This window comes from Saimiri boliviensis, chromosome 4, assembly GCF_048565385.1.
Source record: "Saimiri boliviensis isolate mSaiBol1 chromosome 4, mSaiBol1.pri, whole genome shotgun sequence".
Lineage (NCBI taxonomy): Eukaryota > Metazoa > Chordata > Mammalia > Primates > Cebidae > Saimiri > Saimiri boliviensis.
Genome location: NC_133452.1, coordinates 101,950,138 through 101,977,864, shown reverse-complemented (window position 1 = coordinate 101,977,864; position 27,727 = coordinate 101,950,138). Strand labels below are relative to the sequence as shown.

The window sequence follows — 27,727 nt, the reverse complement described above, 5'->3', positions numbered from 1 at the left end:
TGATTGACAGTTGATGGACAATGTTCTTGAATCAGTTTTTCCTGTGCTGGGCGGTAAGCTGAGAACTGCACTAAACAACTGCTCAGTGGCCTGCTTCCCGTTCAGAAGAATTTACTGCACCTTCTCTCTGTGGGCCTCAGTCAGGCAGCCAGGCGAGATGGTATCTCAGGCCCCTTCCAGCTCCATCACTCAATGATTCTATCAAGAGGAGAACACAAATCTGAAAACACTTTTTTTCCCCAAACACTGAGTTGGGGTTATTATTCACACACAAAAACCCAGGCACCAACAGAGAGATAACCAGTCAGGAAATAAGGAGCTTTGATTCTGGTCTCATACTCTTTGACCTAATAATTCTACTTCCGTGATTTTATCTTGAAGAAATAATCCAGAAGAACAGAGCTGTGTACACGAAAATGTTTGCTTCGGCAATATTTGGAGTTACTGTCAATAAAATGACGTCCAGTGCAAGAACGGGAGAGACTCGGTGCCACATGCCGCCACTGCAAATGATGACTTCAAAGACACGGAAAAACGTCTTTGGCAGCGTTTTTCAAACTGCAGTTCACCCTCCATTAAGGGGTCATGAAATAAACCTGAGAGGTCTCCTGCCACCAACTTGTTTTTTTAATTAAATAGGCTAGAACAGAAAATAACAGAGTGCATCACAGGTGGTAAAGGTACTTACTGTGAAACTTTGGTTTTGGTTTCATCAGTAACTGGGCCATGGTATAAAATATATTTTTTATCGTGGGGTCACAGTCAAAAATATTTCAAAGGCCGTGGGTTTACGGTGTACAGTATAGTAGGATTACAACGGTACAAAATACTGCGTGTGGGGCCAAGCCAGGGAGGAATAAACAGAAGCAAAGAGGAACTGATAAGGTTGGTAGAATAAAGGATGCTGCTTCTCAGTTACATGTTTTCTGTGCTGTTTGTAGGCTGTTACTACGATAAAACAAACCCAAATAAAAGAGCAAGAAATCAAGACACAAAGGAGGAATAACAATGGAAGGCCATTATCAGATTCCATAGGCCAAGGAGCCCAGGGCTCCAGCACAGGCCTTGAAAGACGGACAGAAATTGAATGGGGGGCGTGGCCTACACGGGGGTGGGGTGGTCGCTGAAACACAAAACACACTGAAAGAGAGTATGGTGTTGAAAAGGCTCTCAGTGATCAAAGCGGCTTAGAACTGGGGAAGAAAGGGGCAGGTTCACTCCGGGGAAGTCCCCTGTGCCCCCTGCACCGAATTTTCCTCCCTCCATCCGCCTAGGCTGAGGCCTCAAGCTAGATGTTGCCCCTCACAAATATGGCCGCACCAAGCCGGCCGCGCCCCTCAACAAGATGGCGACGGCAGCCTCACCTCCTGCTGTCTCGACGGCCAATCAGAGAGAAGCACGAAGACTTGAGCATGCGCATAGCTACTTGGTGGGCGCGTCCAGTGACGACTCGGGGATGCCTGCAAGTAACATGACTAAAAAGAAGCGGGAGAATCTGGGCGTCGCTCTAGAGGTGAGGGGAGAAGTGGGGTTTGGGCCGCCTCGTCAGTTGCCTTCTCTTGGCCGTGGGGTAAGGGATGGGCTGGGCTATAGGTGGGAGGAGGAGCCAAGTGGAGGAAGAGAGGGCAACGCGGCTTGGGGAGAGGGACGCGAGGGGTGACAAGGCCCTCGGGGTTCCCGGAGGCGACCGAGCCCAGGGGGGTGCCGGATGGGCGAACCAGACCCGAGGGCACCTCCAGAGAGGAAGAGACATGGAAGTGAGGGGCAGCCCTAAAGACGGCCTGGCACAGAAGTGAGGGGACTCAAAGCGGGGGACACAGAACAAAAAGATGGGTACAGAGGTGAGGGAGACCGCAGGGAAATGGGGACCTGTAGATGAGGGGGCCTCTAAAGGGCTAGGACGCAAAGATGAGGGAGCCCATTCTGGTGTATATTACTAATAGTTTAAATATCCTCTAAAAGAGGAAATTTTTCCTCCAGAGTATTGAAGCTTGTACCTTCAAAATTACTTTGGGAATGTGACAAGAGAATTCTGGAATTGGTGATGTCGCTGAACGGCTTAAAAATAATTTGATGCATATAGAAGGGAGAGAAAACATGCATATTGAACAACTGCTATATGCTGCCATCATTGCATCCTCGGTTCATCCTCACCGCAAGCCCGTGAGGTTTGTACAGATGAGGAAAGTGAGGTTTCAGGTGGAATCCAGGCTCAGGTGGTAGAAGTGGTGGAGCTGAGGATCAAGCACAGGTGGTCTTCCTGGAAATACGTCTTGCTTCCTGTTTCCCGTCCCGCTTAGGGCATCCTCCCAGAGGCTGCAGGAGACGTACAGGGTAACAGTCTTCAGGCTTCACTAGTGAGTTCAGTGATTATCAGATTTTAGCATGCATAGAGTCACTTACGGAGAGTTGTACTCTTCCCACGCCCCAAGTCATTCAGTAGGACTTTGTGATGTGCATTCTTAACAAGGAATCAGCATTTTTTAGAGTCTCGCTCTATTGCCGAGGCTGGAGTTCGGTGGAGAGATCTCAGCTCCCTGCAACCTTTGCCTTCCGGGTTCAAGTGATTCTCATGCCTCATCCTCATGAGTAGCTAGGATTACAGGCACTTGTCACCATGCCGGGCTAACTTTTGTAATTTTGTAGAGACTGGGTTTCACCATGTTGGTCAGGCTGGTCTTGAACTCCTGATCTCAAGTGATCTGCCAACCTCAGCCTCCCAAAGTGCTGGGATTCCAGGCACAAGCCACCATGCCCGGCCAGAATCTGCATTTTTTTTTTTTTTTTAAACAAGCCACACACACCCTATGGTGATGCAAGTAATTTTACTAGCACCCCTTGAGAAATACTTACCTACTTGGTAGGAAAAAGGCTGATGGAAATGTGAAGAGGAGGGTTTATGAGTGGTGAAATGAGATGGCACTGTGTAGCGGGAAGAACACAGACTTTACAACCTGTATTAGGGTACCATAAGCTGAAGTAACAGAGAAACCCCAAAACTCAATGGCTTCTAGAACAAGAAAGTTTGAGAGGTTTTTTTTTTCTAACAGGCTAGCACAAGGGGCAGCAAATGCAAAGCAGTGGGAAAAAATTGGAGTCACCTGAGGTCCGTGCTCCCAGCTAAAGTCGAACAGGTGATGCCCTGCCTTGTTGCAGCTGTCTTGTAAACAAGGGTCCTTATTGTGGTCTATTTAGTGCCCCGTGTTTTGCATTCTCGTGTTTTTTATTGCCGATTTTACTGTTTTGTTTTTGAGATGGAGTCTCATTCTGTTGCCCTAGCTGGAGTGCAGTGGTGTAATCTTGACTGGGTTCAAGCAATTCAGCCCCCTCCCATCCCCCGCCACCGCCTCCCTAGTAGCCGGGATTACAGGCATCTGCCACCACACCCAGCTAATTTTGTGTTTTCAGTAGAGAGGGTGTTCACCACGTTGGCCAGGCTAGAACTCCTGACCTCAGGTGATCTGCCCACCTTGGCCTCCCAAAGTGCTGGGATTACAGATGTGAGTCACCACGCCCGGCCTGATTTTGCTGTTTAAAGTGCCCCCCACCCCTCTCCAAGCATAAGTGCTGTTGGCGTTCCTAAGTCCAAGAAGGCTGTAATGTGTTGTAGAAGAAAACGGTTTTCTTAGACAAATTGTTGAGGCATGATATAACTCATGATGTAACAGCACTATATGTGTTGTTGGTTGTGAGGCCCACTGTTAATTAAGCAACAATATATATTAAATAAGGTCACTTTAAACAGAATCTCACATAAAACAAGATTTTCTGTGGATCAGTTGCGAAATGCTGTGTCCAGAGGCTTGCAGGAACCTAACCTGTTTCGGTATTTGCTTTTTTTTTTTTTTTTTTTAATAACAAGAGTCAAATTAGAATTTGGATTTTCTTTTTGGAAAATGACCAAGTTGGTCTGTGACCACATAATAGCTATTCTTCTTCTTCTTTTTTTTTTTTTTAGTTATCACAGCTAGAGGGAATGAGAGGCTACTGGCATATAGTTGGTAGAGGCCAGGGATTCTTTTTTTTTTTTTTTTTTTATTTTTATTTTTTATAAAGGCCCCATCTTAAAGGCCCCACTTTTTTTTTTTTTTTTTTTGAGAAAAAGAATAATAAGAAAAAGAACAAAGAAGAGGAAGAAAGAGAAAAAGGAAGAGGGAGAGAGAATGGGGGTATTGCTTTGCTGCCCGGGCTAGAATGCAGTCCAAATATGGGTATGCCTACAATTGTCCCCAATAATGGAGACATGAAAGAAAATGAGGGAAGAGAGCAACAAACAAGGAGCCAACCATCATTTCGTTTAAACTTCCAAGTTGATATGATGTGGTACTGATAAGAGTGTATATTCTGTGTTAAGTGGAGAGTTCTATAAATATTAATTACGTTTACTTGTTCCAGATCTGAGTTCAAGTCCTGGATATCGTTATTAATTTTCTGTCTCATTGATCTGTCTAATATTAATGTTGAAGTCTCCCACTATTATTGTGTGGGAGTCTAAGTCTCTTTATAAGTCTTGTATGTCTGGGTATTCCTGTATTGGGTGCGTGTATATTTAGGACCTTTAACTCTTCTTGTTTTTGCATTGATTCTTTTATCATTATATAATGTCCTTCTTTGCTTCTTTTGATCTTTGTTGCTTTAAATACTATTTTATCAGAGGCAAAAATAGTCACTTCTGCTTTTTATTTATTTATTTTTGCTCTCTAGTTGGTTGGTAAGTCTCTCTCCATCCTTTGTTTTGAGTCTTTGTGTATCCTTGAATGTGAGATGGGTCTGGATGCAGCATACAGTTTTAGTTTTTTGTCCAAATTGCCTGTCTTTGAATTGAGGAATTCAGTCAATTTAAATTTAGAATTAATAATGATATGTGTGAGTTTAATACTGTCATTTAATGTTAGCTGGCTATTTTGCCCATTAGTTGATGTAAATTCTTCATTATATTGATGTTTTTTACTTTTTGGTATTTTTTAGAAAGGCTGATACTGTTTGTTCCTTTCTATGTGTAGTGGTTCTTTCAGAAGCTCTTGTAAAGCAGGCCTGGTGGTGATGAATTCTCTGAGTGCTTGCTTGTTCACAAAAAACTTTATTTTTCCTTCACTTAGGAAGCTTAGTTTGGCTGGATGTGAAATTCTTGGTTGAAAGTTCTTTTCTTTAAGGATGTTGAATATTGGTCCCCACTCTCTTCTGGCTTGTAGGGTTTCTGCTGAGAGATCTGCTGTGAGTCTGATAGGTTTCCCTTTGTGGGTAACCTGACCTTTCTCTCTGGCTGCCCTTAGTATTTTCTCCTTCATTTCAACCCTGGTGAATCTGACGATTATGTGCCTTGGAGTTGCTCTTCTTGAGGAATATCTTTGTGGTGTTCTCTGTATTACCTGGAGCTGAATATTATCCTGCCTTACTAAGTTGGGAAAATTTTCCTGAATAACATCCTGAAGCATATTTTCCAGCTTGGATTCATTCTCTTCGTCACATTCGGGTACACCTATCAAGCGTAGATTAGGTCTTTTCACATAGTCCCATATTTCTTGGAGACTTTGCTCATTCCTTTTTATCCTTTTTTCTCTAATCTTGCCTTCTAGTTTTATTTCATTGAGTCTTCGACCTCTGATATCCTTTCTTCTGCTTGATCAATTCGGCTGTTAAAACTTGTGCATACTTCACGTAGTTCTCGTATTGTGTTTTTCAGTTCCATCAATTCACTTATTTTCCTCTCTAAATTGTGTATTCTTGTTGACATTTCGTCAAACCTTTTTTCAAAGTTCTTAGTTTCTTTAGATTGTGTTAGCACAAGTTCTTTTAATTCACAGAAGTTTCTTATTATCCACGTTTTGAAGCCTGCTTCTGTAATTGGAACCCACTCGTTCTCCATCAAGCCTTGTTTCATTGCTGATGAGGAACTGGGATCCCCTGCTGAGGGAGAGGCGTTCTGATCTTGGGTATTCTCAGCCTTTTTTGGCTGTTTTCTTCCCTTCGTTGTAGATTTATCCATTTGTGGTCTTTATAATTACCGTCTTTGTAATTGGGTTTCTGAGTGGACGTCCAACTTACTGATTCTCAGCGCCGAAATCTGAGCAACCCACTGCGCCGACCAAATCAGCGGCGTTAAGATTGATGGTGCCTTTCTGACTCTGCACCAAGAACCGACGCTCCGAGGCGCCGGCAAAACCGCCTCGCCGGTCACAGGAGTCGCGCTGGCGACCCGTGGGGCTCCTCCGCTGGGAATCTCCTGGTACGTGAGCAACCAGAATTCATGTGAAGGTGTGGCGTCCTCTCGTTCTTTGCGTTTTCAGTAGGAGCTACAATCCCGAGCTGCTAGTGATCAGCCATCTTGGATCTCTCTCTCGGTATTTGCTAATTCAGTGTTGGAAGCAACTTTATAGGACACAGCTACCAGGAATAACAAGAACCAACTGTACTCAGGCTAAGGAGTATGTAAATGAAGCAATATGTAAATGAGTGGGCGTGTCAGTGTCCACTAAAGCTTTATCTACAAGAACAGTGTTAGACCTTTTGGCCACAGGGCTTAGTTGCCAACTCCTGGTCTAGAGTACCAGGACTATGTTGGTTCTGCCAGATTCCCTCCCTTTGGCTCTGCCAATCTCTCAGGATCTTATCCCCTTATCAGTGGACCCAGGGTGTACCCCATTGATTTCACTGGCAGGGAAAGAGGAGAATGGAGGAAGCACACCCGCTGTCCTCTCCCTAAACTTAAAGGTCCTGGGACCAAACTGCCCACTTTCCATTAGCAAGAACTAAGACATGTGACTCCACCTGACTGCAAGGGGGCCAAGGAAATGTGCTCTCTAGTCAGGAGGCCACGTAGCCAGCTACTGCTTGCTTATTATGGAGAAAGAGGCCAGCATGTTTTCACGGAAAGCCTGCAGTCTCGCTGCAGATGGCACCTCACCTCACAGTATGGTTGTGAGGATTAAATAAAACAGTATGTGTTAAGTGTCCAGCACATGCCTGGCACAGGATTAGTAATCAATACACAGTAGCTCCAGCCTTTGTATTTCTTTCGCATCTTTCCACCATGGCTAAGTCAAACTCCTTCTTGGGTATTGGTTTCCTCGTCTATAACATGAAGGACTTGAATTTCACCAGGGGTCACAAACTCCTTGACTGTGGTCCAAATACAGATTACAGATGTCTTCTGTTTGACACAGATTTTTAAGTTTTTATTTATTTATTTTGAGACAGGGTCTCGCTCTGTTGCCCAGGCTGGAGTACAGTGGCAATGATCTTGGCTCACTGTTGCCTCCGCCTCCCAGGTTCAAGTGATTCTTGCACTTTAGCCTCCTGAGAAGCTGAGACTATAGGCGTGCACCACCACGCCCAGCTAAGTTTTGTATTTTTAGTGGAGATAGGGTTTCACCATGTTACACAGGCTGGTCTCGAACTCCTGTCCTCAAGTCATCTGCCCGCCTCTGCCTCCCAAAGTGCTGGAATTACAGGCGCAAGCCACTGCACCTGGATGGATTTTTAAGTTTTTAAACTTGGTGGGGCATGTATTCTCCAAGTGTTTTATACTGGGGCGTATTGCATGGCTTTACCCTCTTCACACCACCATAGATATTTATATTTGCTATCTTGGTTTCCAAGTTTACTTTTTGCTTGGATATTTGAAGATTTGACATCTGTAACCCTGTGCTTTGGAAAAAGCCTGACATCTGTCTGGCTGTCTCCCCACCTTGTGCCCGCAGCAGGTCTGAGTATTGAATGTGCACTGATGTTCAGTAGCAGTAGATATCGTCCTCTTATTAAAAGTCGTGTGCTCAGAGCCAGTGAAGTGGTGATTTAATAAAAAATGTTTGTTAATCTGACGAGTGCAATAGAACGCCCACAAGTGAGTGATGTCAGCACCTGCAAACAGTCTCCACTTGTAATGAAGCAATTACCAAGCAGGCAGCACTCACCCCTAGGGCTGGCTTGGGCCAGCTGTACAGGCAGTCACCTCCTAAGACAACCAGGGCACCTTCTAGCCTCCCCCTCAAAGTGGTTCCTTTTGAGGTCTTTTTATCCAATTCAGTTGCCACCGTATGAGATCTCAGAGTTGGAAAAAACTGTGAGTTTTAGCTTCTGAGAGTTTATTCTTTTTTTTTTTTTTTTTTTGAGACGGAGTTTCACTCTCGTTACCCAGGCTGGAGTGCAATGGCGCGATCTCGGCTCACCGCAACCTCTGCCTGCTGGGCTCAGGCAATTCTCCTGCCTCAGCCTCCTAAGTAGCTGGGATTACAGGCACGTGCCACCACGCCCAGCTAGTTTTTTGTATTTTTAGTAGAGACAGGGTTTCACTATGTTGACCAGGATGGTCTCGATCTCTCGACCTCGTGATCCACCCGCCTCGGCCTCCCAAAGTGCTGGGATTACAGGCTGAGCCACCGCGCCCGGCCAAGTCTATTCTTAATAAGAAAATTATAGTTCAAATGAGAAATCACCCACCCAGTTCTGATTTTAATTTTGTGTGGGAGGAAGGAAAGGTTGACTTTCAGTCTAAACGGATGGGAGGATTTTGGCTGATGTAAAACCTGTTTGTGTTTTCGGATCTCTTATATTAACAAGCTAGTCCTTGGTCATTGCACTTTTCTTTTGTATCTGGACTGTTCAAGCTGGTGTCTTTAGATGTTTCAGTGACCAGTTGGTCATAAGTTAACAGATGTGTGGTGTCTTAGCCGATATGCTAAAGCAGATAACTTGGTTGGATCTGACCCCTAGTACAGAAAATCTATCCGTTTGGAAAGCTTTTCGCTACAAGTTATAGAAAACTGACCTCAGTGACTTAAGCAAATGACTTTTCTCCCTATAGAAATTTGTAGGTAGGTGACTACAGGCATTGGTTCAACAGCTCTGCTATGTCAGGGCTGATATTTCTACATTCTCTCTTTTTTTCCTTTTTTTTTTTTTCTAATTATACTTTAAGTTCTGGGGTACATGTGCCATGTACATAGGTGTACACGTGCCATGGTGGTTTGCTGCATCCATCACCCTGTCATCTACACTAGGTATTTCTCCTAATGCTATCCCTCCCCAATCCCCCCACTCCCTGCTATTCCCCCACCAGGCCCCAACCCCCCACAGGCCCCGGTGTCTGATGTTCCCCTCCCTGTGTCCATGTGTTCTCATTGTTCAACACCCACTTATAAGTGAAAACGTGTGGTGTTTGGTTTTCTGTTCTTGTGTCAGTTTGCTGAAATGATGGTTTCCAGCTTCATCCATGGCCCTGTGAAGGATGTGAACTCATCCTTTTTTATGGCTGCATAGTATTCCATGATGTATATGTACCACATTTTCTTTATCCAGTCTATCATTAATGGGCATTTGGGCTGGTTCCAAGTCTTTGCTATTGTGACCCGTGCTGCAATAAACATACCCATGCATGTGTCTTTATAAAAGAATGATTTATAATTCTTTGGGTATATACCCAGTAATGGGATTGCTGGGTCAAATGGTGTTTCTACTTCTAGATCCTTGAGGAATCGCCACACTGTCTTCCACAATGGTTGAACTAATTTATACCCCCACCTACAGTGTAAAAGTGTTCTTTTTTTCCACATCCTCTCCAGCATCTGTCTCCTGATTTTTTAATGATTGCCATTCTAACTGGTGTGAGATTGTATCTCAGTGTGGTTTTGATTTGCATTTCTCTAATGGCCAGTGATTATGAGGGTTTTTTTCATATGTTTGTTGGCTGCATAAATGTCTTCTTTTGAGAAGTGTCTGTTCATACCCTTCACTCACTTTTTGATGGCTTTTTTTTCTTGTAAATTTAAGTTCTTTGTAGATTCTGGATATTAGCCCTTTGTCAGATGGGTAGATTGCAAAAATTTTTTCCCTTTCTGTTGGTTGCTAGATCACTCTAATGATAGTTTCTTTTGCTGTGCAGAAGCCCCTTAGTTTAATTAGGTACTATTTGTCTATTTTGGCTTTTGTTACCATTGCTTTTGGTGTTTTAGTCATGAAGTCCTTGCCCATGCCTATGTCCTGAATGGTATTGCCTAGATTTTCTTCTAGGGTTTTTATGGTGTTAGGTCTTATGTTTAAATTTTTAATCCGTGTGGAGTTAATTTTTGTGTAATATGTAAGGAAGGGATCTAGCTTCAGCTTTCTGCATATGGCTAGCCAGTTTTCCCAACACCATTTATTAAATAGGGAATCTTTTCCCCATTGCTTGTTTTTGTCAGGTTTCTCAAAGATCAGATGGTTGTTCTGTTACATTGCTCTATATCTCTCTTTTGGTACCAGTACCATGCTGTTTTGATTACTGTAGCCTTGTAGCATAGTTTGAAGTCAGGGGGCATGATGCCTCTAGCTTTGTGTTTTCTTTTTTTGGTTGTTTGCTTGTTTTGTTTTTTGCTTAGGATTGTCTTGGCTATGCAGGCTCTTTTTTGGTTCCATATGAAGTTTAAGGTGGTTTTTTTCCAATTCTGTGAAGAAAGTCAATGGTCGCTTGATGGGAATAGCGTTGAATCTATAAATTACTTTAAGCAGTATGGCCATTTTCACGATACTGATTCTTCTTAATCATGAGCATGGAATGTTCTTCTATCTGTTTGTGTCCTCTCTTATTTCCGTGAGCAGTGGTTTCCAGTTCTCCTTGAAGAGGTCCTTCACATTCCTTGATAGTTGTATTCCTAGGTATTTTGTTCTCTTTGTAGCAATTGTGAATGGGAGTTCACTCATGATTTGACTCTCTATTACTGGTGTATAGGAATGCTTATGATTTTTGCACATTGATTTTGTATCCTGAGACTTTGCTTAAGTTGCTTATCAGCTTAAGGAAATTTTGGGCTGAGACGATGGGGTCTTCTAAATATACAGTCATGTCATCTGCAAATAGAGACAATTTGATTTCCTTTTTTCCTAATCGAATACCCTTTATTTCTTTTTCTTGCCTGATTGCCCTGGCCGGAACTTCCAATACTACGTTGAATAGGAATGGCGAGAGAGGGTATCCTTGTCTTGTGCCAGTTTTCAAAGGGAATGCTTCCAGTTTTTGCCCATTCGGTATGATATTGGCTGTGGGTTTGTCATAAATAGCTCTTATTATTTTGAGATACATTCCATTGATACCTAGTTTATTGAGAGTTTTTAGTATAAAGGGCTGTTGAATTTTGCCAAAGGCCTTCTCTGCATCTATTGAGATAATCATGTGGTTTTTATCTTTGGTTCTGTTTATGTGATGGATTACGTTTATTGATTTGTGGATGTTGAACCAGCCTTGCATCCCAGGGATAAAGCCGACTGATCATGATGGATAAGCTTTTTGATGTGCTGTTGGATTCAGTTTGCCAGTATTTTATTGAGGATTTTTGAATCAATGTTCATCATGGATATTGGCCTGAAATTTTTGCTTTCAGTTGTGTGTCTGCCAGGTTTTGGTATCAGGATGATGTTGCTCTCATAAAATGAGTTAGGGGGGATTCCCTGTTTTTGTATCATTTTGAATAGTTTCAGAAGGAATGGTACCAGCTCCTCTTTGTTCCTCTGGTAGAATTTGGCTGTGAACCCATCTGGTCCTGGACTTTTTTTGGTTAGTAGGCTATTAATTGCTGCCTCAATTTCAGACGTTGTTATTGGTCTATTCAGGGATTCAGCTTCTTTCCGGTTTAGTCTTGGGAGGGTGTAAGTGTCCAGGAATTTATGTTTCTTTTAGATTTACTGGTTTATTTGCACATAGGTGTTTGTAATATTCTCTGATGGTAGTTTGTGTTTCTGTGGGATTGGTGCTGATATCCCCTTTGTCACTTTTTATTGCATCATTTGATTCTTCTCTCTTTTCTTTATTAGCCTGGCCAGCAGTCTATCTATTTTGTTGATCTTTTCAAAAAACCAGCTCCTGGATTCATTGATTTTTTTTGAAGGGTTTGTGTATGTGTGTGTGTGTGTGTGTGTGTGTATGTGTGTTTCTGTCTCCTTCAGTTCTGCTCTGATGTTAGTTATTTCTTGTCTTCTGCTCACTTTTAAATTTGTTTGATCTTGCTTCTCTAGTACTTTTTAATCGCAACGTTAGGGTGTCGATTTTAGATCTTTCCTTGTTTCTCTTGTGGGCATTTAGTGCTATAAATTTCCCTCTACATACTGCTTTAAATGTGTCTCAGAGATTCTGATACATTTTGTCTTCATTCTCATTGGTTTCAAAGAACATCTCTATTTCTGCCTTCATTTCATTATTTATTCAGTAGTCATTCAGGATTAGGTTGTTCAGTTTCCATGTAGTTGTGCAGTTTTTGATTGAATTTCTTAATCCTGAGTTCTAATTTGATTGCACTGTGGTCTAAGAGACTGTTTGTTATGATTTCCATTCTTTTGCATTTGCTGAGGTGTGTTTTACTTCCAATTATGTGGTCAGTTTTAGAATAAGTCTGATGTCCTGCTGAGAAGAATGTATATTCTGTGGATTTGGGGTGGAGAGTTCTGTAGATGTCTGTTAGGTCCACTTGGTCAAGATCTGAGTTCAAGTCCTGGATATCCTTGTTAATTTTCTGTCTTGTTGATCTGTCTAATGTTCACAGTGGCGTGTTAAAGCCTCCCACTATTATTGTGTGGGAGTCTTGAGTTTCTTTGTAGGTCATGAAAAACTTGCCTTATGTATCTGGGTGCTCCTGTATTGAGTGCATATATATTTAGGATGGTTAGCTCTTCTTGTTGCATTGATCCCTTTACCATTACCTAATGCCCTTCTTTGTCTCTTTTGATCTTTGTTGGTTTAAAGTCTGTTTTAACAGAGACTAGGATCGCAACCCCTGCTTTTTTTTGCTCTCTGTTTGCTTGGTAAATATTCCTCCATCCCTTTATTTTGGACCTATGTGTGTCTTTGCATGTGAGATGGGTCTCCTGAATATAGCACATTGATGGGTCTTAACACTTTATCCAGTTTGCCAGTCTGTGTCTTTTGACTGGGGCATTTAGCCCATTTGCATTTACAGTTAATATTGTTATGTGTGAATTTGATCCTGCCATTTTGATGCTAGTTGGTTGTTTTGCCCATTAATTGATGCAGTTTCTTCATAGTGTTGATGGTCTTTACAATTTGGTATGTTTTTGCAGTGGCTGGTACTGGTTGTTCCTTTCCATTTTTAGTGCTTCCTTCAGGAGCTCTTGCAAGGCAGGCCTGGTTGGTGACAGAATCTCTTAGCAGTTGCTTGTCTGTAAAGGATTTTATTTCTCCTTCACCTATAAAGCTTAGTTTGGCTGGGTATGAAATTCTGGGTATTTTCTTTATGGATGTTGAATATTAGGCCTCTCTCTCTTCTGGCTTGTAGGGTTTCTGCTGAGGGATGCACTGTGAGTCTGATGAGCTTCCCCCTTTGTGGGTAACCTAACCTTTCTCTTGGCTGCCCTTAGCATTTTTTTTTCTTCATTTCAACTCTGTGAATCTGATGATTATGTGTCTTGGGGTTCCTTTTCTGGAGGAATATTTTTGTGGTGTTCTCTGTATTTCCTGAATTTGAATGTTGGCCTGCCTTGCTAGGTTGGAGAAGTTCTCCTGGATAATATCCTGAAGAGTGTTTTCCAACTTGGTTTCATTCTCCCCATCACTTTCAGTTACACTGATCAAACATAGATTAGGTCTTTTCATGTAATCCCATATTTCTTGGAGGCTCCGTTCCTTTCTTTTCACTCTTTTTTCACTAATCTTGCCTTCTTACTTTATTTCATTGAGTTGATCTTCAGACTCTGATATCCTTTCTTCCACTTGATTGATTTGGCTATTGAGACTTGTGTATACTTCACAAAGTTCTTGTGCTGTGTTTTTCAACTCCATCAAGTCATTTATGTTCTTCTCTAAGATGGTTATTCTAGTTAGCATTTCGTCTAACCTTTTTTCAATGTTCTTAGCTTCCTTGCATTGAATTAGAACATGCTCCTTTAGCTCAGAGAAGTTTGTTATTACCCACCTTCTGAAGCCTGCTTCTGTCAATTTGTCAAACTCATTCTCCATCCAGTTTGTTCCCTTGCTGGTGAGGAGCTGTACTCCTTTGGAGGAGAAGAGGCGTTCCGGTTTTTGGAGACTTCGGCCTTTTTGCACTGGTTTCTTCCCATCTTCATGGATTTATCTACCTTTGGTCTTTGAAGTTGGTGACCTTTGGATGGGTCTGAGCAGACACCCTTTCTGTTGATGTTGAAACTATTTCATTCTGTTTATTAGTTTTCTGTCTAACAGGCCTCTCTGCTGCAGGTCTGCTGGAATTTGCTGGGGTCCACTCCAGACCCTGCTTTCCTGGGAATCACCAGTGGGGGCTGCAGAACAGCAAAGATTGCTACCTGTTCCTTCCTCTGATAGCTTTGTCCCAGAAGGGTACCCGCCAGATGCCAACCAGAGCTCTCCTGTATGAGGTGTCTGTCAGTCCCTGCTGGGAGATGTCTCCCAATCAGGATACACAGGGGTCAGGGAGCCACTTGAGGAGGCAGTCTGTCCCTTATCAGAGCTTGAGCACTGTGCTGGGAGATCTGTTGCTCCCATCAGAGCTGCCAGGCAGGGACGCTTAAGTCTGCTGAAGCTGAACCCAGAACCACCCCTTTTCCTAGCTGCTCTGTCCCAGGAAGGTGGGGGCTCTATTTATAAGTCCCTGTTGGGCTGCTGCCTTTTTTCAGAGACACCCTGCCCAGCAAGAAGGGAGTCCAGTGACACAGTCTGCCTGCAGAGGCCTCCCTGAGCTGCTGTGGGCTCTCCCCTGCTGCTGTATAAACTTCCTAGCAACTTTGTTTCCACGGGCGAAGATAAAACCGCCTACCCCCTACCCAAGCCTTAGCAACAGCAGACGCCCCTCCCTCCAAGGAGCTCACATGTCCCAGATCCAGCTCAGACTGCTGTCCTGGCTGTGAGAATTTCAAGCCAGTGGATCTTAGCTTGCTGGTCTTTGTTGGGGTGGGACCCACCGAGCCAGATCACTTGGCTCCCTGGCTTCAGCCCCCTTTTTTAGGGGAATGAGCAGTTCTGTCTCACTGGCATTCCAGGAGCCACTGGGGTATGAGGAAAAAAAAACCTTCTGTGGCTAAAACAGCGGCTGCCCAGTTTTGTGCTAGAAACCCAGGGCGCTCGTGTTGTAGGCACCAGAGGGAATCTCTTGGTCTGTGGGTTGTGAAGACCATGGGAAAAGTGCAGTATCTAAGCCAGAGTGCCAGAGTGTCAGCCATAAGTCATAAGTCCCTTATGGCTTCCCTTGGCTAGGAAGAAGGAGTCCTTCAGCCCCTTGCACTTCCTGGGTGAGGTGATGCCCCACCCTGCTTCGGCTCACCCTCCTTGGGCTGCTCCCGCTGTCTAACCAGTTCTAATGAGTTGAACCAGGTACCTCAGTTGGAACTGTGGCGATCACCTGCCTTTTGCATCACTCTCACTGGGACCTGCGCACCGGAGCTGTTCCTATTCAGCCATCTTGGCAGAAATCTATTTCAGCATTCTCTTAGCTGTTCCCTCATGGTCACAAGATAGCTGCCACAGCTCCAGTCATATCATTAAACTTTAAGTCAGGAAGGAGGAGGAAGGAACAACAACACTGTCCCTTTTATGAACAGAGCCTAAGCTTCCCCAGGAGTCTCCTAGCTGACTTCTGGAACTTCTCATTGGCCAGAACTGGGTCATGAGCAAGCCGAACTGCAGGGAGGCTGGGAGGGTGTCTGCTGAGGTTTTCCACCTTCTGGAGTAGAGGTGGGCAAAAGAGCAGGGGTAGGGAGTCGGTGCTGTGTTGGCCAGTTGAGAATACCTGCTGTAAGGAGTAAAAGCTAACAGGAGTCATTGAAAATTTACTGGAACCCTCACCAGAAAAAAAGGGCGGGATCACTGACCAGGAGGGAGAAGTGGTAGGTTGAGGGGAGAGAATGGCCTAGGCCGGGAAGAGCACTGGAAGGAAAGGGCCTTGATGCTTGTAGTTATTTGTATGGTGCCAGCCAGACCAGGAGCCTCCATGGGGCAGGGTAGGGCAGAAGCACTAAGTGTGGATGAAGAGGGTCTCCACTCTGGAGCAGGCTTTGCACAGGGCTGATGGGAACTTCCCAATTTCCTGAGACAAGGCTAGGAGCAGGTGAGTGGACTGTCAATAAATATTTGCTGAATTGGCTCGAGTGGCCGGAGGAGGCATTGAACTTCCACCCTGACATCTGGGCCCAGTTGAGTGGCTCGGTGGTCAGAGGTGAGGCGGCCACAGTAGAGCCCATGGTTAGACACTACGTTGCTGGGAGCCCAGGGGCTGGGAGAAAGGCTCACAGCACGCAGAGGACTGTTCAGGGGCCGCTGACCATTAAATGAGCCTCACCTGCTGCCAGACGAGAGCGACAGGTCGCCATTGGGCAGGTGATTTCTTGCGCAGCCTGCGTCTGGCTCTGTGCCACTTGACGGGGGTCAGGAGACTAAAACCTCATTACCTAGCGTGGCTGGATGGCGGCTTGTGTGGAGTGGCTGTCTGCCAGCATCTTAATTAATGAATTCATAAGGCTCAGGGTGGATGCCAGTTCTTGAAAAGTGCTTTGAGCCTTTCAGCGATGAAGAAGCTTTTGCTAATTTATCAAAAAATAGATATTGGGAGGAAAGAAGAGAAAACAAACCCCACACCACCTTCCAGCCCAGGGACAGCTGGCGGCTTCGGGCACGGTCTGACTCGGGTGCTACCCGGGCTTGGCTTCCGTCTCCGTGCGGCCTGCAGCAACCCCCACACTTTCCAACCTGGCCTGGGGGTGAGTGACCAGGCAAATGACAAGCCCCCAGGCTCTCCCTGCTCTTCCTGAAAATCGTTCATTGATTAAAAACTGGGAAGGTCTGCCGTCTTCATCAACCTGCGAGAGAAATCCTCACAGGGCCTGCTGATTTGGGGGGCTGTGGGCAGAGGTTTGTTTGTGAACTGCCTCCACAGAACATCCTTTAAACGGTGTCAGGATGATGGGCCCTTTGGGGTTTCAGGCTGGTCACCTGGAAAATTGAGGCCCAAGGCTCCTATGTGACTTGCTGTGGAGACTGGAGGCCCCAGATGGAAAGGCCCTGTGCTCTTGCCAGAGACCATCTGGAGAGGCACTTGGCTGCTTTACCCATTATAATAAACGTCCTGGGGTCTCCTGACGTGTGAAAATGAGTGGATTTTCAAAAACCCAGTTCCCAGGCTGCTAGGGTGGAGATGAAACAGCTGACACCACTCTCCAGGCTGTGAATTAGCAAGTGAAAGGGATCAGGCCCCAGTAGCCCACTGTGTTCCTTCTCCAAACTGGATCTGTTTTGTGTGAATTTTGGAGGGTGCTTTAACAGTGGAGGTGATCTGGGGCAGGGTGCCTGGGATGTTTGTGAAGCTCATTGAGTTGGCTCGATGTGAGGGCAGACGCTGGGCTTCTGCCTCCTCTGTCTCAGCAAACAAATTTCAATCGGGGCTCTCCCTCACAGAGAGTATCTGTTACGTAGACAGAAACTGAGCAGAGCCTTGTACAAGATTCTTCCGAGGAGAGAATCTGTTGAAGCCAGATCAGCAAGCTTAGAGGGGCTTCAGCTGGGATGTGGAATCACTTTGTTTTGCAGAACCCTTCTTTGTCATGAATGTTTTCATGACCGATTTTGGAGAAAGAGCTTGAAGTGGTGGAAAGAGCATAAGCCCTGATGCAGAAAAACCTACATCGAGGCCCCAATTCTGCCCCTTCCAAGTTCCATGACCTTGGGCAAGGTGCTGAAGACCTCTGAGTGGGGCGCGTGCTCCTCTGTAGATACAGACAGACCCTTCCTTGCAGGGCGGTTGCAGACACAGGAAGCCACCCACAAATTGCCCAGCCCTGGGGATAAGGTGTGGAGGCTGTGCCCAATGGCTAGGAGTCCCTCAGAACTGGTGATTGCTGCCTTCTCCATGTGGCGTGGCAGTGGAGGGCACAGACCTGGCTGCCCAGCTTCCCGGCTTACTGCCTGTGTGGCCCTGGACAGGTACCCCATCCCGTGTCTGAGTCTCCTCGTCTGTCAAATGTGGATGCTGATAATACTGCCCACCTCAAAGGGTTCTTGTGAGTGTTACGCAAGCTGATCCGTGTAAAGCATGTACGTCAGCGCCCGGCACACAGCACAGACTACAGAAGTGTTGTTGCTGCTGTCACTGTTGTTCCATTTTGTGTGGACTTGTGGTTTCCGGGGACTGTTTATACTCATGCTGTGTCATGCAGACACTGGAGACTCCGTGACTTGAGCATGGCTCAGGTACCCTGGCACCACGCTCTTTACTGAAAGGTCTCAGTGCCCAGCAAGGACCTGGCCAGCCGGGTGCAGGGTATGCCCCATGACCACTGCCTGAGTCTGTGGCAAACCTGTCACTCGCTGGCCAGAAGCTCCCAAGAGTAAGGCTGGAGAGACAGCAAACAACTTCCTAAACCAGAAAGCAGAGTGGCCTGTGTGGCCCAGTGTCAACCCTGGAGGTGCCTTCTGCCCTTTCCCAGAAAAAGGTCTCGCCCTAGACAGCGGCTCGTTAGGGATTGGGCAGAGAGCCGCCTCCCGGCTGTCCAGATGCTCTGTGGGAGCACCATTCAGTAGGAGAATGGCCTCAGTGGCAGCCTGTGGCTCGGACTGTCTTGTGCTTGTTGGCAGAAGAAAAGCCTCACATGAGGCCCCCAACAGCAGCCAGACCTGGAGCTGGCACCCCCTCAGCTGACCTGGCCAGGATGCGGGGGCATTATCTGTGCATGAGCTGGCACGAAGTTCCGTGCCCCAGTGAGGCCTCAGTGGGGCTCTGATTCTGAGATGGCCTACACTCCTGAAAAGATGCCTCGTGGGGATTTCAGGCGAATTTTACAGTTTCTCTTAACACAGTGGTTTTATGGTGTATAAGACCCCAGGGAGAGTTCCCTAAAGCTCCCAAAATAAGGTGATATTCCCCAAGTCAGGCGGCAGAGGGGCGTTCGCTTATCTGCCTGGGGGCTGCTGAACTCCAGGCCCGGGCGCTCAGAGCTGCCTCTGTGGGACGCGCTCTCAGGGAGGCTGCAGGAAGAGTCCCTGCTCCTGCTGCTGGGCATGAAGCAGCCCTGTCTGCTCTTGGCACCTGGCAGCAGGATTGACGGCCCTACCTGGCTCAGGCCTTGTCCCCAGCATCCCTCAGGCCTGCAACGCAGCCTTTGAGGCCTTGACTGCCAGGCTGACTTTAGATCTTTTCGTTCTTCTGCACAGAACCCCGCCTTCTTGGTCTCATGAGTCTCCTCCCTGAGCTTATCCTCTACCCAGCAAGTGGATGGAGGATTCCGTGGCCCAGACTCTGATACCAAAAAGCTGCAGTTTTCACACTAACTGCGGCAGCATCACTTGTGGGGCTTTTCTGTTAAAAGAACAGACCTGCTGGGTCCCAGTTCCAAAGGCTTCCCCTGGCCTTTCCCACCCTTCTGCCTGAGGGAGGCTCCTTCTTCGTTCCCTGCCTCATTTGCCTCTTTTTCTTTCCTCCTCCCCTCTTTCTTCATGCTCTGTGTCTCCCCTGCCTAGGCAGACTCCCCAGCCATTCCCCTGGGCAGCTTTTAGCCACTGCATGTCTATGGGTAAAGAACAGACTTTCCCCCAGGACACCCTTCACACTCGCCCACCTGTTCCTTGGGCCCCCTGGATGGTCCACACAGGGCTTCACACAACGCCTCCCAAGGGCTCAGACTGGGCCAGGTGCCAGGAAGCACGGTGTGCTGGCTCACAGTTGTCCATACCACCGCCTTTCTTACTTTCTGGGGTCCCCAGGCGCCCTGCAGATCGAAGCCCTGCGCCCTCTGCTGACTTATCTCAGTGACTGGGACACAGTGCTCTTTTTCCCTGTGTAAAAATGGACCTTGGTTTTCTGAGTGTAAATGTAACGCATGGGGCTTCTTCATGTTATTGTACAGCAGGTGCCCTCTGTCCCCACACTGCATGAGTGCCGTTAAGGTCACAGCCAGAAGTGCTGCCCAGATAGCTCTGGATGAGTGCTGGCACTTGAGCCAGCCATGCCTCTTCCTGCCAGGGGCCCCTGCTATGCAGCCTGTTGGCAGGAGTCCTGGGAGCCGCTGTGGCCTTCAGAGTATAACTTTCTCTTCCCACTGGGCTTGGTCAGATCCCTTCCTTGGGGCCTCTTCAGGTGTGGGTGCACCCTGGCTCTGGCTGCCAGGCCTCACCAGCCGTTCCACATTTCCTCAGATGCCCACTGAGGCCCAAGCCACCCTGTGGCTGTTCCACCTTGGACACGGCTCCAGGCCCTTCATGCTAGGATTCTATGAGGCGCCATGTCTGCAACCAGCCCTGGCTCTGGAGGCCCACCCCAGCTTCCTCCCCGGACAAGATGGCAAGGTTCCCAGCATGCCATGTCTGGAGCAAGCAGAGCGAGCTGGCCCGTGGCCTGTTGCAGTCTGACATCTACCCTGGGGGCTCTCCCTGCTGAACCCCTTCATGGACTGGGAATGGCCACATCCAAGCTAGAGAGGCTTTCCTCCCTGTGCTGCCCGTCAGCAACCCATGGAGATTCCGCCCCACCTCACACCCCTGCTTCTATCACCTTCTCTTCCTCTTGCCACGGACTAACTAGGCTTTCTTTTATTCTCCAAAGATCCAGTGCAAACCACTCTCGGGTAATAAAGATGCCAAACGCTTACCGAACTCTGACCATGTAAAGTGTGTTCTGGGCACCTTACCTGGGTTGCTCCAGTTTGAAACATGGTTATCCGTTTTACATGTGAGTCAACTGAGCCATAGAACTAAGGGACTCGCCTGGTCGTACCACAAGTGAGTGACAGCCGAGGGCACTGATTATAGCGCATGCTCCTTACCACTCGCTTACCCTGAACCACCACTGCAGGCTCCTGGGCACTCGAGCTCCCAAATGCTTGCCCAGTTCTGGCCCTTACACTTCTAGAATCTCCTTGACATTTGTCTCCTTATCTGGTCCTAATTCCCATGTCTTCTGTCCTGACCTGGGCTCTCGTCCTGGTGCCTTCAGCCCGGTGGTCGCAGGGAGGGGCTAACCAAAGACTGCACATTTGTCTCGGGTTGTCTACAAAGTGCATAACCCGTGTGCATGTAGTTTAGAGTTGGCTGAAAATCCAAGTCAGGATTTCCTTTAAGGCCCATTTTCTGGGTCCCCTCCGACCTTCCTCTCCAGGCCCATCCTGCTGTGTCAGCTCTGCTCTGTAGCCACCACTCCTGACCCTGGCCACAACTGAAAGAGGCGTCTGGACCAACCTTCCCTCCCTGCCTCTGCAGCCAGGTCCCCTGGGGTCTCTGCACCCATAGTGACAGCTGGCTCCTGCATCAGCAGATGCTGCAGTGTGTTTGATTTTCAGCCTTCCGAACCAGGCCCAGTGCTGGGGACCCAGCAGGGTCACCTTCTGAGGATGGGTTTGTGGCCTCTAAGGAGCCTCTTGACAGCCTTAGCCTCCCCTTACTTAGCCCACATCAAGCAGCTGGGTTATAAAGAAGGGGAACTTGCTATTTAGAAGGGAATCAGAGAGAGAGCTGTCAGCAGGACATAAATATTCATAGAGGGAGGTTAGAACTTGAGTCCCTAAAACCTTGATTTGTGTTCCACCGTTTAAGCCTCATTAAAAAGTGGCAAATGAAAGCGGGAATATTCAGTGGAACTGCAGATAAATTGGGCTTGTTCAGATAAAGGCCCCCGACTGTCAGCTCCGCAGGCTCTGCCCAGAGCATGATAGCAGATTGGCTTGGCCACTTGTGGTTGGCCAACCTCAATTTTAAGATTTTGCTTAGCATGAGTTCCTGGCCTTGCTCTGGGGGCAATTACCACTTGTTTGGGCACTTGGTGGCCTTCCAGAGGTGTTCTGGGATGGAAATCCCCAACCTGTCCCCTCCCCAGAATGACATGCAAATCAAGGCCTGGCTCAGGGGCTTCAAGGAGAAATCTCACCTAAGAGGAAGGCTTGCGTTGGGCAGTCTGCAAAGTGCGCAATTATGTGCATGTCTAGTTGCTTCTCCTCCTCCGAGCTTTTTCTAGCTTCTGTGGACATGAGGGATGGTTTCAGACTCCAGTTGCTACAGGAGACCTAAACCGTCTGTCCCATCCCCTCAGTCCTACCCATGCTCAACTCCACTCGTTGTGGCTAAAAATACAAAGACTGTAGCAGGCCAGGCCTTGTGGTGGGCACAAAGAGGAGACAGATGGCCACCGTTCCTTCTAGGACAGGAGCTTTGGACTCGGGAATCTGCCAGGACCAGGCAGGTCACATATATAAGTGGAATGGGCCAATCTGTGGACTAGACCTGGCCTATGGGCTGCCAGTTGGTACTATCTAGAGACCCCTAGAGTTTGAGAAGATAAAATGTGGACACAAACAGGAGGGCAACAAAGAATGTTATTCTGGGCCGGATGCGATGGCTCATGCCTGTATTCCCAGCACTTTGGGAGGCTGAGGCAGGTGGATCACCTGAGGTCAGGAGTTCAAGACCAGCCTGGCCAACATGGTGAAACCCTGTCTCTACTGAAAATACAAAAAAAATTAGGTGTGGCAGTGTGCTCCTGTAATCCCAGCTACTAGGGAGGCTGAGGCAGGAGAACTTCTTGAACCTGGGAGGTGGAGGTTGCAGTGAGCCGAGATCACACCATTGCACTCCAGCCTGGAAACGAGCAGAACTCCGTCTTAAAAAAAAAATTATAGTAAGAAAAAAGAAAAGAAAGTGATCACACACACACACACACACACACACATTTGGCCTCATTGACTGGTTAATCTGCCAGAAGGAGGGGCAACAGGGAAGCCTGGTGGAGGAGGTAGGGCATCAAGAATTAAGCTGTATTTGTGCCCGAGTGGAATCTGGTTCCCTGATTGTGGTTTCTACACCACAGGAAACAGTCTCAGGGTGCTATGGGGCTGGGCTGTGTGTGCTGGGGGTGCTGCTACAAAGTGGGAGGTGCGTGGTGGCCTGAGGCACTGGCATGGGGCTGTGGCTCTTCCCTGAGCCTGCCTTCATTTCCCTGCCACACAGGTTCCAGGAAGGCCTTTGGCCTCCCCAAGGACAACCCCATCTTCTGGCTGCATCTGTTTCCCAGGACAGCCCTCCCTTTGGGTGCCCATTAGCAAAGAAATGACACAGTTAAGTAGGCAATTAACTCAAGGCTCTGCCATTGCTCCCTCCCACAGGGCCCTGCTTATGGGGCTGGAGGTGGCAATGGTGGGGCTGCAGGGCAGGGGGTGGATGGTGTGTCACTGCCAGGCCTCTCTTGGGAAGACGGAAAGTGGCTGAGACGGGTGTTGGCCAGGGAGAGAGGCATAAGGTCCAGAGACTTGGAATGTGACTCTGACACCCAGCCCCAAAATGCCTGCCACCCTCTGACCAGCCGTCCGTCCTGGGAGGCAGGGATCTTACCTGCAGTGATCGATTACTGAACCTGCAGGGGCTCACACCAGAAGCGAATCAAGCAGAGAACTGGCTGAGACTGATAAGGAGAGGGGTGCCCCACCCTGACTCCTCAGAAAGTCATTCCACTTGGGGGGCCCCCATTACCATTCCTGAAATAGATGTCTTATTTGCCATGTCTCCTAGGGAAGTGGTGAGAATGAGTGAAGTCAGAGATGGGAAATGGAGCATTATGGGGCTCTGAGGCACTAGCTGCAGTCAGCTGCTGTGAAGGCCACAGAACCCCATGAACCTTTCCACCCACTGACAGCCAGGGTCACCCCAGCCAGGGAGGTGGCTGGCTAAAGACCTGGAGCCTGAATCAGACACAGGGAGATGGACTTTTTTTTTCTTTGAGGATGGAGTCTTGCTCTGGCTGGAGTGCAGTGGCACAGTGCAACCTCCGCCTCCCAGATTCAAGCTATTCTCCTGCCTCAGCCTCCTGAGTAGCTGAGATTACAGGCGCATACCACCACGCTCGGCTAATTCTTTGTATTTTTAGTAGAGATGGCGTTTCATCGTGTTAGCCAGGATGGTCTCGATCTCCTGACCTTGTGATCTGCCCTCCTTGGCCCCCCAAAGTGCTGGGATTACAGGCATGAGCCACTGTGTCTGGCCAGGAGATGGACTTTCAATGCCAAATGCATGGTGCCAAGACCCAGGTTTGGACAATCCAGTCCAGTATGTTATAAAACATTTCCCCACTGCTCAGATATTTCCCCAAGAACACATCTCTGAAACTCATCAAAACAAATGGAAAAACAGGTAACTATTTTGCCACTTTGATGATAGGCAAAGTTTTTGCTTAAGAACCAAGTCAGAAAGGAAGAAAGGTGTTTTGGGGGCATTTTTCTCAGTACTTTTTATTGATTCTTACAGAAAAATGTATATTTTTACAACTTGGATTGCTAAGTTTTAAGAAAAAGTGTGTCAATGAGAAAAACACCTCTGCGTTGCCCCTAGATGTTTGATCACCTGGCCCCCCATGTGTGGACTGTTTGGAAGCCAGGGTTTCCTCACGGCGTCTCCGTCACTCTAGGATACACTTGTGGGGCAGGTGCGTTCTGTGTTCAGGGCTCTATTTGTTCCTTTTGTGGGCCCAACTGGGGCTGGGGAGACAGCAGACCAAGGGGCTGCTCCTCTCAACCCCCAACCTGTGCTTGGCCCAGAGGGTCAGGACAGCTGTGATACCCTGGGCAAACCCACTGCTGTTTCCAGTGTGGTTTAGGCCACTGTCCTGTACAGCTCAGAACTGAGCCATGGAGGCAGAGGACAGCAAAACAAAGACACTCCAGGGAAGATGGGCCTGGGTGCCCTGCCCTGCCAAAACCAATCGGGGGGGGGGGGGGGACACCTGTCCAAGAAGACTCCTGTAGGCCCTGCTTCCTGGTCCCAGTGTTTTGAGAGCTGAAGGCTCAGCAGCCCACCTCTCTGTGGCCTGTGTTTCAGATCGATGGGCTAGAGAAGAAGCTGTCCCAGTGTCGGAGAGACCTAGAGGCCGTGAACTCCAGGCTCCACAGCGGGGATCTGAGCCCAGAGGCCAGGTAATGCTCCTGCCCAGCCACCCCACCCTTCCCGTCAGGCCGCCACCTCTTGTCTCTATCCTGGGTCCCCAAAGTAACTAGGCCTGAGGCAGAGGGTTTGGGTCTCTGACATCTTAGCTTCAATGCCCCGCCCCAACAAGACCTGAGCCCTGCCAACCTGGCATGCCAGCTGCCGCTCAGGTGGGAAAAAGGTAAAGGGTTTGGGCCATGAAACACCTTCCCCTTCACAGGAGGTCCCTGGAGAAGGAGAAAAACAGCCTAATGAGCAAAGCCTCCAACTACGGTAAGAAAGTTCCTGTCAGTTACCAGCCCTAGCCTCCAGTTCCCAGGGCCCGAAGGGATCAGAAGCCCAAGGACCCTGACAAGGCAGCAGGGAGCAAGGGGGTCCTCTGTGAGGGAGCCAGCCTCCAGAGGCTGCAGACACTCATGCCAGGCCCAGCTGCCTGCAGGAGAGCAGGTTTATTCCTTTGTTCTAAGGGAGGATGAGATGGCCTGTGGGTCTGTGCTCTTTGGGATGAAGGGATGTGGCCGTGGCCAGGTCTAGAAGACACTCATTCACCCAGACACTGGAAGTCTGCCCTCCCCCTACCCCAGTGCAGCCTACCTTGCCACACTCTCCCAGGAAAACCGTGCAGTGGAAGTGATGGGTAAAGGAAGCTGAACCTCCCACTTGGGTACCGCAAGGGCTCCTGTGGGTGGAGTGATGCCGCCACCTTCTGGGCGCTGGGGGCAGAGGCAGGTAGAGGCCAGGCCTGGCGGGCTGCTAGAGGGCAGCTGGCAGGCTGGTGGGCTCCCCACTAAAGGCTGGGGAGGACTGTGGTGCTCCTCAGATTTGTCTGTTCTGTTCTCCCCTGGGGGGCTAGGCCTGGCCAAGAATTGGCCCCAGGAAGGCTCTGATGGCAGGGAGCCCGCCAGAAGCGCTGGTCTGATGAATGCCGTAGGCGCAGAGCATACCCACCCACCCTGCCTGGAGTTCAGCATGGCTGGGCCGGTGCACTCTGGGCCCTGGACTCCGTCTGGCCTGCCCAGAGCAGCTCGGCAGGTGTTTCCTCCCACTTCCCAGCACAGACAGGGGTGGGACATCAGTTTCCCTTCAAGTTTTGCAGTTTTCACACAAAACCATACCACTACTCAATTTAGCCCTCACAGAGTACCTACCCCCTACCTGCATGTCACCTGGAGGGGATAATTAGGTACAAGTGGGGCCACAGAGCAGCAGGACTAATTTCCTCTAGAGTCAAGACCAGCTGCCTCACGGACACAAACTGCCTCTTAGCATCCCTAGATTCTGCTCAACCGGGCACCTGACAGAGGGCAGGGACTCAGGAAACAGCCCCACCTGGCACCTACTCCACTTTTGGGCCCAGGGAGCCCTCAGTTTCTGGTTGGTGGATGATGGGCACAACACACCCAACCCCTTGACAGGTGAGCAGACTCACCTGGCAATGTCACACCACCTCCTAGCCTGGCTTTCAGGTGTGGCATTTTTGGTGACTACACCCACCTCATCCTCAACCCCAACCACATTTAATGAGCAAGAGTTGAGCAGCATTGGGCATCGGGACTTTATTAGGCTGGTTCTGTAGCCAAAAGGGTGTGTCATGATTTGGGCAGATTAAGGACAGGGTCATTTTTACGGGTGGGGAGGTGGCTGGAAGGGGGCGTCTCTGCCCTCAGCAGTGTGTACTCACTCATTGGAGAGGCAGCGAAGAGCAGTGGATGGGCCTAAACTGCCGGTCCCATCCCTGTCACCCTCTTTCCTCCCAGAGAAGGAACTGAAGTTGCTTCGGCAAGAGAACCGGAAGAACATGCTGCTCTCTGTGGCCATCTTCATCCTTCTGACCCTCGTCTACGCCTACTGGACCATGTGAGCCTGGCACTTCCCCACAGCCAGCACAGGCTTCCACTTGGCCCCTTGGTCAGGGCCAAGCAGGCACTTCAAGCCTCAACAGGACCAAGGTGCTAGGACATCCCCCTCCCAGCTTCCTGGCAGCCCAGGCCGCCTTGCCTCCCTGGCCTGCTGGGGGGTTCTGTGTCTCCAGAAGGACATGGTGGCAATAAAGAACACCAAGCTGCTTCTGTCTGGTGAGTAAATGTCATGGTGTGACTACCTGGGAGTTGGGGGATGGGGTGGGAGGGGGCGGTGGTAGCAGGGGTGGCACTTGGGAATTAAGAAGAGATGTTCAAGGGAAAGCTCTAGCTTACAATTCAGAGGAGAGGAGGCGGCCCCCAGCTTGACTGGGAAGTAAGGAGATAGTGGGAAGCACTTTCCAAGGCTAGGAGTGGGAGTCACTTCCAGGGCTCGGGGACTGCCGGGGCTGAGAAGCAGACATTGTGCCACCTGTCCATCCCCCCACCACACACTGCTGTACCCTACAGACAGTGCCATTGCCTGTAATTATGGCAGAAAAAATGCAGTCTGCAGTGAAGGGCGGCTTGGGGACTTGAAGTGGTCATGTGGCGATCCCGGGGGAGTGCAGAGTTAATCCATCTTCGACAGGCAGGCAAGGCTGGGGAGGCTGCGAGTGGGCAGCAGAGTCACGGTAATGACCAGCCAGACTTACGGTGACAGTGGCCAGTAAATCAGGTGGGGTGTGTAGTGAGCAGGGGTAGGGCTGATCAGAGGGGGAGCTGTGGCAGGAGCAGCAAATTCAGACATGCCCCTTATCCCTCCACCCCACAACTCTAACTCCTAGCTTGGGAATAAGGAGGGGAGCAGGTGGGAGGCTGCAGCAAGGCAGAACAGAGGAAGGGCGTGGATGGCCGAGATGAAACCAATTAAGTAGGAAAAACTAGGGAAGGAGTTGCCCCCGGAAGCTAAGGCCATCCACAAAGGACTCGGGGCCAGGATGAGGAAGCCTAGCAAAGTGCAGGTGGA

General features: G+C 48.5%; 1 protein-coding gene across 1 annotated transcript; it reads left to right on the top strand.

Moving 5' to 3' along the window:
- Positions 1–1,345: 1,345 nt before the first annotated feature.
- CCDC167 (coiled-coil domain containing 167) lies at positions 1,346–26,928 on the top strand. Its single transcript, XM_003923227.3, has 4 exons — positions 1,346–1,513; positions 24,755–24,849; positions 25,080–25,132; positions 26,617–26,928. The coding sequence occupies exons 1-4, from the start codon at positions 1,346–1,348 to the stop codon at positions 26,718–26,720; spliced, it is 420 nt and encodes a 139-aa protein (XP_003923276.2). The 3' UTR covers positions 26,721–26,928.
- Positions 26,929–27,727: the final 799 nt, after the last annotated feature.

Bases quoted from the DNA above. Each gene is read 5' to 3' on its own strand.
- CCDC167 (XM_003923227.3), top strand. From the start codon at position 1,346: ATGGCGACGGCAGCCTCACCTCCTGCTGTCTCGACGGCCAATCAGAGA. The intron at 24,850-25,079 runs GTAATGCTCCTG...TCCCCTTCACAG, and splicing joins GATCTGAGCCCAGAGGCCAG to GAGGTCCCTGGAGAAGGAGA. The intron at 25,133-26,616 runs GTAAGAAAGTTC...CTTTCCTCCCAG, and splicing joins GAGCAAAGCCTCCAACTACG to AGAAGGAACTGAAGTTGCTT.